At 45.8% G+C, this 13,228-nt stretch overlaps 1 protein-coding gene across 1 annotated transcript in view; it reads left to right on the top strand.

Annotated features, from left to right (window-relative positions):
• The first annotated feature begins 1,567 nt into the window (after window positions 1-1,567).
• The window catches only part of LOC144268742 (nardilysin-like), a 94,295-nt gene continuing 82,634 nt past the window's right edge, over window positions 1,568-13,228 (top strand). The window contains exon 1 of the mRNA XM_077823922.1: window positions 1,568-1,767. Within this exon, the coding sequence (XP_077680048.1) occupies window positions 1,568-1,767 (200 nt within the window). The remainder of the gene's footprint in view (window positions 1,768-13,228) is intronic.

Raw genomic sequence — 13,228 nt, 5'->3', positions numbered from 1 at the left:
ATAATGAAATGTTGCTGGCTAGCATTAGGCTGTAAAATAACACTGGCTGTTAGGTTGTAATGTGAAAATGTTTCTATTTGAACTTTCCCTCACTACTTCAGATAGTAGGCTCTTGAGAGCCTATCATATGCAAGCATTTGTTAAAATCAAGCACCCTGGAATATCAGGACCACTAAATTCCTATTTCTTTACAGCACCGTGTAATGAAAAAAGTTTCCTGTTGGCAAGCACCCATTCTATTCTTGAAAGTGACGTTTTTCCAAGTGCAAGGAAGGATTACTTCTGCTTGGGTAGGAGTTCTGCAAAGTGTTTTCATTTCAGATGTATAAAGGCAAAAATCAGAGGTTGCACACTAGGTATCTTCTGCCTGTGAAATTGCTTGCACTTTACCAAACTCCCCAGTTTAACCGGCATCCTGAATCTTTCTCTGCAAAGCCGCAATACTTATATCCTCTGGCATTATACTGCTGCCTGACTAGGTAGACATCCTGGAATGCATCCGATGAAGTGAGCTGTAGCTCACGAAAGCTTATGCTCAAATAAATTTGTTAGTCTCTAAGGTGCCACAAGTACTCCTTTTTCTTTTTGCGGATACAGGCTAACACGGCTGCTACTCTGAAACCTGTCTCCTAGTGAGCAATGTTCCCTCTAATTTTTGACAGGCCATGTGCACAAAAAATTTCTTTGGTGCAAATTGTTGTGCTTCTGTGCAAATTTTTGTGTGCGTGGCGTATCGCCATGTGTGCGGGGTTTAGGATCTGTGTGCGCACAGCTTAGAGGGAACGGTGCTAGTGAGGATTACACTGCCCAGCACTTGCTAACCCCCTGTTGGGTAAACACCTCTATACTAAGGGAGTGAGCCCCCTAACCTGGGGGCAAGTGGTACCCACATCACACGCAGAGCTGCCGGAGGCCTCTAGCTCTTGCACTCCGGTCAGTTAAGTTTCACTGAATTGACACCTCTGCCCCGTTCCCTGGATTCCCCACGTGGAACGCTCCACCTCTCCCAGCATCCAGGACCTTGGGATCTTCCACGCATGCTCACTCGTTCCGCAAACAGTCAACGACAGCTTATTGAACCAGTGGGAGAAAACATTTGGGGGAAAGCCCGCCTCTTCCAATACCGTATATGGAAGAGTCCAGAGGGGGATGTGGGGGGTGTGTGTGTCAGTGAATCAGTCCGAACCCTGAAATATGGGCGGGGGAGCTGAGACCTTAAGCCTCGTCTATATTCTAGCTCCTTCTTCGCTGCTATTTGAGCTCCGGGGGCTTTCGTGAGGCGCGTGCGTTTCTCCCCCCACGATCACCATGGTTTGCCCCCCCCCTCACGCTGTTAAAACTGGCTTGATTTAACCGTCATAGGGCGATAAGGTACGTCACCACATAGCTGTATGTTGATTGGTTGGGTAGGTTCCAACCGTCAGTGTAGGGGTGAACGGCCGTTCCCGGCTGCGCTAGGGCTGGCGGGGAGCGCAGGGTTGGCGCTAGGGAGGCGGGAAAGGAGGCCGCGGGACTGCCCTTCCGTAGCCGGCCGTTGTGAGCTGGTAACGGCGCCTGAGCCGACCCTATGTCTGGCAAGGGCAAGCCCTTGTCTAGCTGCAGCTGCCCGGAGCTGGCCGTGGGGCAGCGAGGCGGCGCGGGCGGCCGAGGTGCTACAGCCCGACTGCCCCAGGAGGAGTCTGAGGAGCAAGGAAGGGGCCGCAGGGCTAACCCCAGACTGGGGGACCCTGCCATTGTCAAGTCCCCCAGTGACCCCAAGCAGTACAGGTGAGGGGGAGGGGCTCAGGCACCGCAGGGGAGGGGGGCGTGTTGGGAAGAAGGTGGAGGCACCGTCTCCCCTCCCACCCCCAAGCAGCTCGGGGATGGTGCAGAGGGATAGGCGGTTCCCCTGCCTTATAGTAACCCTGGAAGAAGAAACTAAAACACACTTGTTCTCCTCGCCCCCGGCCCCCCCCCCCATTTCTAGTTGCTTCCATATCAGCAAACGTGAACTCATGAATAATTTAAAAACGTAGCAGGGTCACAGTGATGGTGCTTTAGTTCTCTGTGGCAGTGAAGGTCCTGCCCTCGATTAATATGACTGTTTTTATTGGGAGTTGAGAAAGCAAAGCAGTGTTATCTGCCAAGATTCTTCATAAGGAATTTAACCTTTTCAACCCCCTCCTGCCCCTGCCTACTTGCTCCTTCTCCCCCTCAGCCTCTCTTTTCAGTGCTCTGTCTCGTGGTCATGGAGCATCAACCAAATACACTGTTAATGTTAAAAGAAAAGGAGGACTTGTGGCACCTTAGAGACTAACCAACTTATTTGAGGATAAGCTTTTGTGAGCTACAGCTCACTTACTAACACGGCTGCTACTCTGAAACCTGTTAATGTTAAGAAATTTTAACTCTGCTGGATGGTACCTATACAGCCTGTAGAGAAATGCTTGTCTCCATCAGCCAGGGTTATTGATTTTTCACACTGGGCAAGTTGTTTCTAACTTGAAATTTTGAGCCTGGATAATTGGCATAAAATATTTTTTGAAGTCCCTGCTAGCAGCTGCAGAATAATGCACTTGTCCATTGACAGAAAAAAAAAAAATCACCAAATTGTTGTGTCTTTACACTATCTAACCAAAGCTAACTTATGGCAAACAAGGCCTGATCTATGCTCCATCTTTAGGTTGGTATACGTTGCCTTTTGTCAACCTGTTTGTGCATGTGTCTATACTCAGATTTGTTTCTGGCAGACATAAGAACCTAATTATTGCAATGCAGTTAAACTACGTGCCTGACCAGTGTAGAGAAATGGGTGATCTATTGAGTGTGCATGTAGATGGTGCATGATATGTATTGACCCTAACAGTGCTCCAACAGCTGTCCCATAATGCCCTGTTTGCTGCAACAATCGCAGCTCTTATAACTGTAAATTCCACTGCCCAGGGGTCACAGAGACTGATGGTATTTTTGAAATGCCTTTTCCTGATTGGTTTCAGAGTGGTAGCTGTGTTAGTCTGTATCAGTAAAAACAATGAGGAGTCCTTGTGCCACAAGGACTCCTCGTTGCTTTTCCTGATTGTCTACCTTGGTGAACCTGTCTAGGAACTCTCCCTTGTTATGTGTAACTAGCCAGCTGACCATGTGTAACTAGCCAGGCTCAACACACCAGACATGCTCTTGCCTGGAGTATACAAGAGATACTGGGTCTCCTGGGACTGTAGGGAGAAGAGGCTGTGGAAGCACAGCTATGGACCAGCTGTAGAAATGTGGACATCTATGAGGAGATTGCATGGGGGATGCAGGCAAAGAGATGCAACAGGAAGCAGAAATAGTGCTGCAGGAAAGCGAAGGAACTGCAGCTGGCATGCTACAAGACAAGGGAAGCCAATAATCAATCTAGTGGTGAGCTGCTGATTAGCTTTTACAACAAACTGTGCCATATTTGACAGAGGCCCCACCAGCACTCTGCAAACCACTGTGGATACCTTGGAGGAGTCTGAGATGTGGACCCCTGCCATGAACAGGGAAGAGGAGGAAGGGAGATGTGGGGTGTGGGAAGGGTGTCCAACCATACAAATCAAGACCTGTCTGAGACTCCACCATGGTCTAGTCAGTCCTGGCAACCAAATATGGATGAGCCCAATGAAGAGGAAGGGACCTTGGGTAAGCGTGTACATGCATTTTTCCATATGGTGCTTAAATATAAAGATGTCTCCCGACCCATCCTCAAGTTAACAAGACACTGGTATAAACTTTTAGTAGTTTTACTCATACATGAAGAGATGGAGGTACAACAAATAGAGAGAGAGGGGTGGTATCTGCTTTTAGTTCTTCCGCTGGATTGGACATGGAGAGGGCCATGTGGAGCAGTTTCAGACTTATATACAGAAGAAGTCCCTTGTATCCTTCTGAGAGATCTCAATGAAACGTTCATGGTGATATTCTGCTATCCTCTCCTGAAGGCTTCTAGGGATGGCTGCCTTATTTCTTCTTCTGCAGAAGATACTTTCCCACACCTCACCATGATGAGTTCAGCTGGCAGCATTGCACTAAGGAGGCTAGTGGCATGTTGGCCTGGGTGGCTTCATGATGCCAGTAACAGCTGTGCTGTCTGTGGCTTTGCTACCCTCAGGAGTGAGATATCAGCTAAAACCACCACTGCCTATGGAAAATAATGCCAATATTCAGTGCCATTGCTCTATATGCATAGAATGGAATAGGGACCGAAATTTTATTGTTTCATGCAACCAGAATTCCTCCTCCGCCCCCGGTGGGCCCATACTCACCATGGCTGGGGCTGAAGAGTGGTGCTGTGCAGAGATACTTCAAAGCTGAAATGTCAATAAGCAAGTCTTACTAAGTTTTTTATGGGCATAAGGGAAGCGAGTTTGAAACTTATTCCCTCTCTGTTGTGACTATAAATCCAATGATACATCTGCCTGTTTATCAGCAGCTTTCATTGTGGCTTTGAGGGGTTCCCCTTGCACAGCTGCAGAACATCTGATCCTGAAGAGGAGAAAGAAGAGGATTAGCTCAGCAAGATCTTGCAAGCCATTGCTGCTTCAGACCATGAACAAAGGTCCTGGAAAGCCAGTGTGACAGATGTTATGGAGAATGAAAAAGCAGATGGGGGAAGGCTAGGATTCCCAGCAGGAAGGGGAAAGGGAGATGCACCAAGACATAAAGGAGCTTTTCAGGCAGCAAACTCAAATGCTGCAGATGCTGGTTGCCCTACAGGCCCCAAAATCTCAGACTCCCCGCGCTTTGCAGTCCTTAGAGAGCTCTGTAGAAGCAGTCCTGAGACCCCAAAGCATATCATGTGGCATCATGGGCCACATCCTAATCCCTATGTGGACTGCAAGGAAAACCACTGCTTAACATACAACAACATAGGTCAGTATGTGTGTAGCACAAGGGATGACATTTGTATACTGAAATGGACAAATGTTTATTGCCTTTCCAATTCTAAAAATTCAGTTCAAAGTTTGTATTGCAGTGCCTACTGTTTTTTGCACATTGCTTTTCTGCACTGTTTTTGCCACTCAAATTTCTTATTTTTTAAATAATTATTCTTATTAGTTCACAACACATTTCAGAATGCATAGCAATGCTCAAAGCACAGAGTACGTGTAAATGTACAGCACTGCAAAACTCAAGAGGTTCTGGAAAACACCCCCCAGTCATATTTATAAATGTACAGCAAGCACCAGATAATTCATAGCTTTGGTAAAACATAATGTGTGTAAATATGCAGAAAGCACTACACATTTCCTAACAGCACTCAAAGCTTCAGGTCCACAGAACATTCCAGTACAGAGCACTGCTATCACTGACTGTTAAAGTGCTCTTTTAAAGCCTCACTCAACTGCATAGCTCCATGTTGAGCTCTTGTAATGGCTGTTGTCAGAGCAGACTTTGAACAGCCAATCTCCTCTTTCCATCCTTGTGACAGCTTTTTCCCCCTTTGCCTCACAAATATTATTTAGGTCACATGAGGTAACTATAACCATTAGAATATTTTTCTCATTGAGATCCAGTCTAGTGATTTAAACACCACCAGTGTCCCTTCACTCAACCAACAGCATGTTCAATTGTCATTCTGCACTTTCTGACCTGGTAATTGAGTCTTTCCTTGGTGTGGTTGAGGTGGCCAGTATACGGTTTTCTGAGCCCTAGGAGCAAGGGGTAAGCTGGATCCACCAGAATCACTACTGGCATTTCAATAGCGCCAGTGGTAATCCACTGTCTGGGAAAGAATGTCTCTGCTTGCAGCTTTCTGATAAGTCTTGTGTTCTTAAAGATGTGGGTGTCATGCTTTCAGTGACTAGCATTCAGTTATGTATGGATAATCTTTTCCTTTCCATCTTCAACTCAACTTGGAAAAAGTAAAGAACACTTGACCAAATAGCATCACTATTCAGCATTATCTAGCACTATTTGAGATTCCCACCTTAGTTTTGCTAGCTAAAACCCAATTGCTTTCACCTGTTCCTGAGTTAATCGCTGACCTTAATAATGGAAACTTTTTCCTGCTGTGTTTAGTAAACATCATCAGTGTTGACCTGAAGATGGGAGTAAATAGAACAGTATTATTATATTCCCTTTTACTTATTTGGAGAAGTGTGTAAAGAAATACAAAGATCTAGAAAGGATAAAAACATGGATAGAAATAGCCAAAGAGGCTTAAGATTTCTGTCAAAATATTCTCTTCTGAAATTATACGGAAGCTACGTTGCTACACTTCATATAATTGTGTGCTCACCATGCTTATAACACTTGCAGCTCTATATAATTAAATCTTATGCTTCAGGGCTTCAGCTGGTTGCCTGCAGTGATCAGGCAGGAATTATTTCCCCTGTTGCACAGCTGGCTAGATTGGCTACAACTAGAGCTGGAACACCATTCAGGGTGAACCAGTGGTCTGAGGTGGCACAGAAGATTCTCTTTCTAGATGCCTGGCTGTGTGTCTTGCTCACATGCTTAGGGACACACTTACTGTCCTATTTGGAGTTGGGAAGGAATTTTCCCACAGGTCAGATTGGCAGGGACTTTCTTTTTTCCCTGCTCTCCCCAGAAGCAAATGGTTTGGTTTCCTGCTGGGATCATCTGAGTATATCTTACCTAATAAATTCCCTGCCATTACAATATAAATTTTTTAAAAAAAATGGTAATTGGGATGATTTGGTAATTATGAGCCTGTCAGCCTGACATTGATCCTGGGCAAGATAATGGAGTGACTGATACGGTACTCAATAAATTATTAAAGGAGGTTAATGTAATTAAAGCAAATCAATATGGGTATATGGAAAATAGATCCTGCCAATCTAACTTGATATCTTTTTCTGATGAGATTACAAGGTTGGTTGATAAAGGTAATAGTGTTGAAGTAATATACTGAGACTTCTGAAGTGTTTTGACTTAATACCACACGACATTTGGATTAAAAAACTAAAATGATATAAAATGAACATGGCACACATTAAATGGATTTAAAACTGGCTAACTGAAATCAAGTGAGTGTTTTCCGGTGGGGTCCCACAAGGATTGGTTCTTGCCTCTATGCTATTCATCTTTTTTTATCAGCGACCTAAAAGAAAATATGAAATCATCACTGATAAAGTTTGCAGACACAGAAACTGGGGGAGTGGCATAGTGAATAGGACAGGTCACTGATCGGTAAACTGGGCGCAAGCAAACAATGTGTGTTTTAATATGGCTAAATGTAAATATATACATATAGGAACAAAGAACGTATGGTGTACTTACAGGATGGGATACTCTGTCCTGGGAAGCAGTGACTGTAAAAAACATTTTGTGGTCATGATGGATAATCAGCAAACATGAGCTCCCAACATGATGCAGTGACCGAAAGAGCTAATGTGATCCTGGGATGCATAAAAAGGGAAATCTTGAGTAGGAGTAGAGAGGTTATTTTAATCCCTATATTTGGCGCTGGCATGACTACTGCTGAACACAGTGTCCATATCTGGTGCCCACAATTCAAAAAGGATATTGATAAATTGGAGAAGGTTCCGAAAAGAGTCATGAGAATGATTAAAGGATTAGAAAATATAGCTTACAGTGATAGACTCAAAGAGCTCAATCAATTTAGGTTAACAAAGAGAACGTTAAGGATGACTTGATCAAATGACTGGAAGCTAGACAAATTCAGACTGGAAAAGGAATACATTTTTGACAGTGAGTGTAATTAACCATTTGAACAATTTACCAAGCATCTTGGTGAAGTCTCCTTCACTGACAATTTTTAAATCAAGATTGTATATTTTCTAAAAGGTATGCTCTAAGAAGTATTTTGGGGAAGTTTGATGGCCTGTGTTATGCAGAAGGTCAGACTAGATTATCACAATGGTTCCTTCTGGCCTTGGAATCTATGAATTTATGAATCTTAGGAACTGGTGGCACCTTTGTCTTTCCTGTTTTCTGCTTGTGGCACAAAGTTTACTGCCCTGAGGACTGAAATGCTTTAGACTAACTAAAGTCGTTGAGCTTACTATATTGGTATCTGGGTGAAATGTAGTGGCTTGTGATGTACAGGAGGTCACGCTAGATGATATAATGGCCCCTTCTGGCCTTAAACTCTGTTATGCTATAATGGTCACTAGCAGAAGCAGTATCCATTTGGGTACAAGGCTTTTGTTGTAGGACGTGAAGACAAGTGACTCTGTTCACACTACAGTAATATAAATTTAACAAGTTGTATAGGGTCTACAATTGTATATATTCTGGAACAGGGTTCTCAACCTTTTTCTCTCTGAGGCCCCCCTCAACATGCTGTAAAAACTCCAGGGCCCAGCTGGGGTGTAGGGGGGCTTGGGGCCAGTCAGGGGGGCATTGGGCATAGGTGTAGTTTGACTGTTATTTGGGATGCAGGGCAAGGGCCGGTAGGGCTTGGGCCAGCTCCGCACAACGCGGTCCAGGGAGGGAGTGCCACCTCCACTCCCTGACTCACCTCAGCAGGCAACCCAGGGGGGATGAAACCAAAAAATGTAACTCAAAGTGGGGACTCAATTCAAAAAGTTTGAAAACCACTTGGTGTAGGTAGAGGGGTAGCTAGGGGCTGTGTGTGGGCAGGGGGGTAGCTCAGGTTGCAGGGAGGCTAGCTAGAGGCTGTGTGCTGGGAAGGCTCCTCTGATGGCTGCTCCCCGAGGGCTCTGCTGTCCCGGAGCTGGGTCCCTCTGCCCAGGCAGCTCTTACCAGCTGCATAAGCAGTCAAAGGGGCTGGGAGCTGAGGAGCAGCCACAACCCTGGGCACCAGCAGCAAATGGAGGAAAGCCACAGCTGCCTGCTCCATGACACCACTAGCCAGAGGAGCAGCTGCCCTGCACTGCCTGGCTCTGCCCTGCACTGCCTGGCTCTGGCTTCTCACCTACAACCTGGCCAGAGGGGAACTGGGGGAGATGAGGAGGGAAAGGGGGGGCTGAAGCGTCCCCCTAGGGCTACCCCACTCTGGATATGGCACTGCAGTTTGGGGGGACAACATCCTTGTGTCCCCCCATCTCTGCCTATGGGCTTCTTCTCACGCGGAGCGCCAGGGCTCTGGGCTTCAGCCCTGCACTGCTCCTGGCTTCAGCCCAGGGGGGCACCCTGAGGGGGGGTTGCTAGGGCTCCCTCACTGCTTCCAGCTTCAGCGGGGGGAGGGGCGCCGGGGCTCCCAGCTTGACCCCGCGCCACTCGTGGCTTCAGACTGTGGGGGCACAGTGGCTCCCAGCTTCTGCCCCGCGCCATTGCTGGTTTCAGCTCCGCACCGCGCCACTGCATGCTTTGGGGGGAGTGCAAGGGCTCCGGGCACTGGGTTTCAGCTGGGGGGCCCTGCAGCCCCCGTGAAAGGTCTCTGACCTGGGTGTAACTGATGCAATTACAGCTGGCTAAATATGTAGACAGTCTGAACCAATAGCTTTGAGAAGTGTACACTTCCATATGCATCTCAGTGAGAATCTGCCACTCCAAATGGGGGTGGGTGAAGCCACAGGTGGTGTGTAATGTTCTCCAGACTGCCTTAATCCAGCTCTGAGTAAACACAACACAACTAGGGTTAACATACCCTACTCTTCCTTGCTTTATAAATCCACACACACAAAGTGTGAATTGAAGAATGACCCGTGTTATCACTATCTAGTTTAAAAATGCAGAAGTTATGGCTTGTTTATTAAAATCAGGCTTATGCAAGCTTAAAAACGCCTATTAGAGTTGCCCTGATTTTTTTTTTTCAACTTTGATGTTTGTGACAAGGTTATAAAGCAGGGGTGGGCAAACATTTTGGTCTGAGGGCCACACTGGGGTTCTGAAATTGTATGGAGGGCCAGGTGGGGAAGACTGTGCCTCCCCAAACAGGGGGTGGGGGCCAGGCTATCTGCCCCCTCCCACTTCGCGCCCCCTGACTGCCCCCCTCAGAACCCTCAACCCATCCAATCCCCCCCCCACTCCTTGTCCCCGACCTTCCCCTCCCGGGCACCCCCCCAACCAGCCCCCTGGGACCCCCATCCAATCCCCACGCTCCCTGTCCCCTGACCGCCTCCTCCTGGGACCCTTGCCCCAACTGCCCTCCCAGGATCCCATCCCCTATCCAACCCCCTCCTGTCCCGACTGCCCTGACCCCTATCCACACCCCTGCTCCCTGACAGGCCCCCCGGGACTCCCACGCCTATCCAACCCTCCCCGTCCCTTGACCGCACCCTCCCAGAACCGCCCCATCCAACCACTCGCTGTCCCCTGACTGCCCCCCGGGATCCCCTGCCCCTTATCTAACCCCCCCCCAGCCCCATACCATGCTACTCAGAGCAGCAGGACTGGCAGCTATGCGGCCCGACAGGAGCCAGCCACGCCACCGCACTGCCTGGCAGGAGCTCGCAGCCCTGCTGCCCAGAGCACTGGTGGTATGGCAAGCTGAGGCTGCAGGAGAGGGGGGACAGCAGGGGAGGGGCTGGGGGCTAACCTCCGCGGCCGGGAGCTCAAGGGCCAGGCAGGACGGTCCTGCAGGCTAGAGTTTGCCCACCTCTGTTATGAAGTAATTGAGTATTTTTAAATTTAAAATTTTGACAAAAAAGTCTGCATTTTTCAAGCAGCTCTAATTGTGAGGGTGCCAAATGCAGTTCTGTACTTAAGTTTGAGTTGAGTTTTACACACAAAACAGGGATTCAACTTTTATTATGTGTAAAGGATAGACTGTCTGCCTCAGAACCACAGCACCTACTCTTCGAGGGAATATTCTGATAATTAAATCTGTTGATTAGTTTGAGTTAAATTTAGTTTAAAACTGAGTCCTTCAAAGAAAGAAGTATTCTGTGTCAGTGGGGTTTGATTTTTTGTTTTGTTTTGGTTTGGTTTTTTTTTTTGAGGGAAAAAGAGAAGTTAGTTGAGATGAGCTGGAGCTTTTTATATTGTTGCTGTTGTTAAAGTTCTGTTTCCTAAGAAGCTAAAACAAGACAAACACACAGAAAAGGGTGAAGTAAAGAATAGCAAAGAAAGAAAATGCAAACTCACTGTTGGGAAAACATAGGCCCAATGCACAGTCTTGTCATCCACTCTGAGATCTGGAAACTTGAACCGGCATCAGGCTGTTTAGGACATTTCTTTTAGTTGCCTCTTTCTGGTCACAGGCTTACAGCAGTATTGCAAATATGCAATGTTGGAAATCAGCTACAAAGGTTTCAAACAGAAGAAAAAACAACAACAAAGGTTGCAGGACTGATATAATCAACATATCCCTCTTTGATGCACCAGAAAACTTCAGCTTTGACAGACATTCAGAATGGACTGACTGGAAGAAGTACTTTGCAAGACTTCGCATTACTACTAAACTCCACCAGAAAACTGGAGACATCCAGGTATTGTCTTTAATTTATGCTATGGGGAAGCAGACAGTATATCTTTAAATCCTTTGCGTTTACTGGTGACAGTCACAAGGATGACTGAAAGAGTTTGGCTATGTTTGATGCATACTTTATACCTTAGAGAAATGTGGTTTATGAATGGGTGTGTTCTCACCAGAGAGCTCAAGAACCAGGGGAATGTGTTGAATCTTTTGTAAGAGCCTTTCATACCTTGGCAGAAAACTGAGATTTGGGGATTGTAAAACATGAAAATATCAGAGAGACTGATTATTGGGCTTACAGACAAAAGCATCGCACAGCAGGTACAATTAAAGACAGTTTTAACCCTACACACAGCTATCCAGATAATAAAGTAGAGTGAACTAGTGAAGGAGCAAAACAAAAACCAGGAGCAACTTGAAAAAACAGAAACTAGCTCAGAAGCAGTAAAGAGACACAGCATGACTGATAAAAGTATCATAAACCCTCTGTGGGAAAGAGGGACAAGTCCCTAACTACAAAATCTTTCAGAATAAATTCACAAGATATGGAAAAATTCAGAACTCAAGAGAAGTTGTCACATATTCAGTTCCTCAGAAGGAACAATTCAACAGAGCAAACTCTACAGATGGCAGATGCAGAACAAGAAGAATACAACAATTCCAAACCAACCACAGCCAGCCGTTGCAACTAATGGACAGCCAGATCACAAAGTTATTAGGCATTTGAGTCATGTAATTAGGAAACCATTATGATTCAGAAACAACAAACTGATATGTACTGAACTTTAAAGTTTGCTTGATAGTGTAAAATTTTGCAAATGGTATGAATATAAAACTTAAAGGGGGACGTGTGATGGAATGCTAAAACTATTATAATGTTCAGCCATTAGGTGGCACTATGAGTAACATACTTTACCTGGATTGGTAACAGCCATACCTAACAGTGCTTTAAAGTATCTTAAAGAGAACACATCTCTTGTATCTCTCTTCATGATGGATGTTCTGTAGCCAGTCCAAAACTGGTACAGAAGCCTGACCTACTTGTAGCAGTCCTGCAATCTACCGTGTACAAGCAGCATGTGACAGCCATCAAAGCCAGACTCTAAGAAAGAAGGTTGTGAAAGAAAAGGACACATGGAGAGTGCCAGGGGGAAAGATGAAGTCTCATATCCCATCTGGTGTTCAGAAATTAGCCAGAGACAGTGCAGGTGATAGTGTCATTTGGTTCCTTCTATCAGGCGTGGTCTGGTCAGGACATCTCGCAGGATTAGGATGAGGAATATCTGCGGTTTCAGGAGATAGTGAGGTGGCAACAATGGTGATAAAATTTGCTTCCGTTGTTGGGACACACCTGCTTCTTCTGCTAATTTTTACTAAAAGTCTTTTCTTTTTAAGACAGCACCCTCGCCCCCCAGAAGGGAGTGTTGGGTTGAATAATCTATCCTCTCAGTATTGTGTCCACCAATAGGCCGAATTTCTGATGCACCTATTTTGGTTAATTGATTTTCAGACCTCTGTTCCTCTTGTTTGTCAGTCATAATAGTAACAGTCCTTGAAGTAGTATCAGTAAAACTCTTTTTAAATTAGTTCAGCCTTTCTGCCTCCTTCTTACATGTGTGTTTTTTTTTAAAGAACTAGGTTACTTTATATAACAAGTCATTGTGACAGTTTATGAATGTTCACTTTTACAGTTGAGTTTACAATGAGGGTAAATTCATAGGCCTAATTATCATAGCCCCCCTCACTTGTGGAGTCCCATAAGGATAAATTCTTTCAGCACCTCTTTTCAACATCTACATGCAGCCACTAGGGGAACTATTCAGGTGACATGGACACAAGTGCCAGCAATATGCAGATGGCATACAGCTCTACTTATTCTTTACCACATAAGACCATACTACTATCACCAAGGTGGTC

The sequence above is a fragment of the Eretmochelys imbricata genome, chromosome 8 (genome assembly GCF_965152235.1).
Source record: "Eretmochelys imbricata isolate rEreImb1 chromosome 8, rEreImb1.hap1, whole genome shotgun sequence".
NCBI lineage: Eukaryota > Metazoa > Chordata > Testudines > Cheloniidae > Eretmochelys > Eretmochelys imbricata.
Note: the sequence above shows the minus strand (reverse complement) of the source record. Positions and strands in the feature narration are given on the sequence as shown.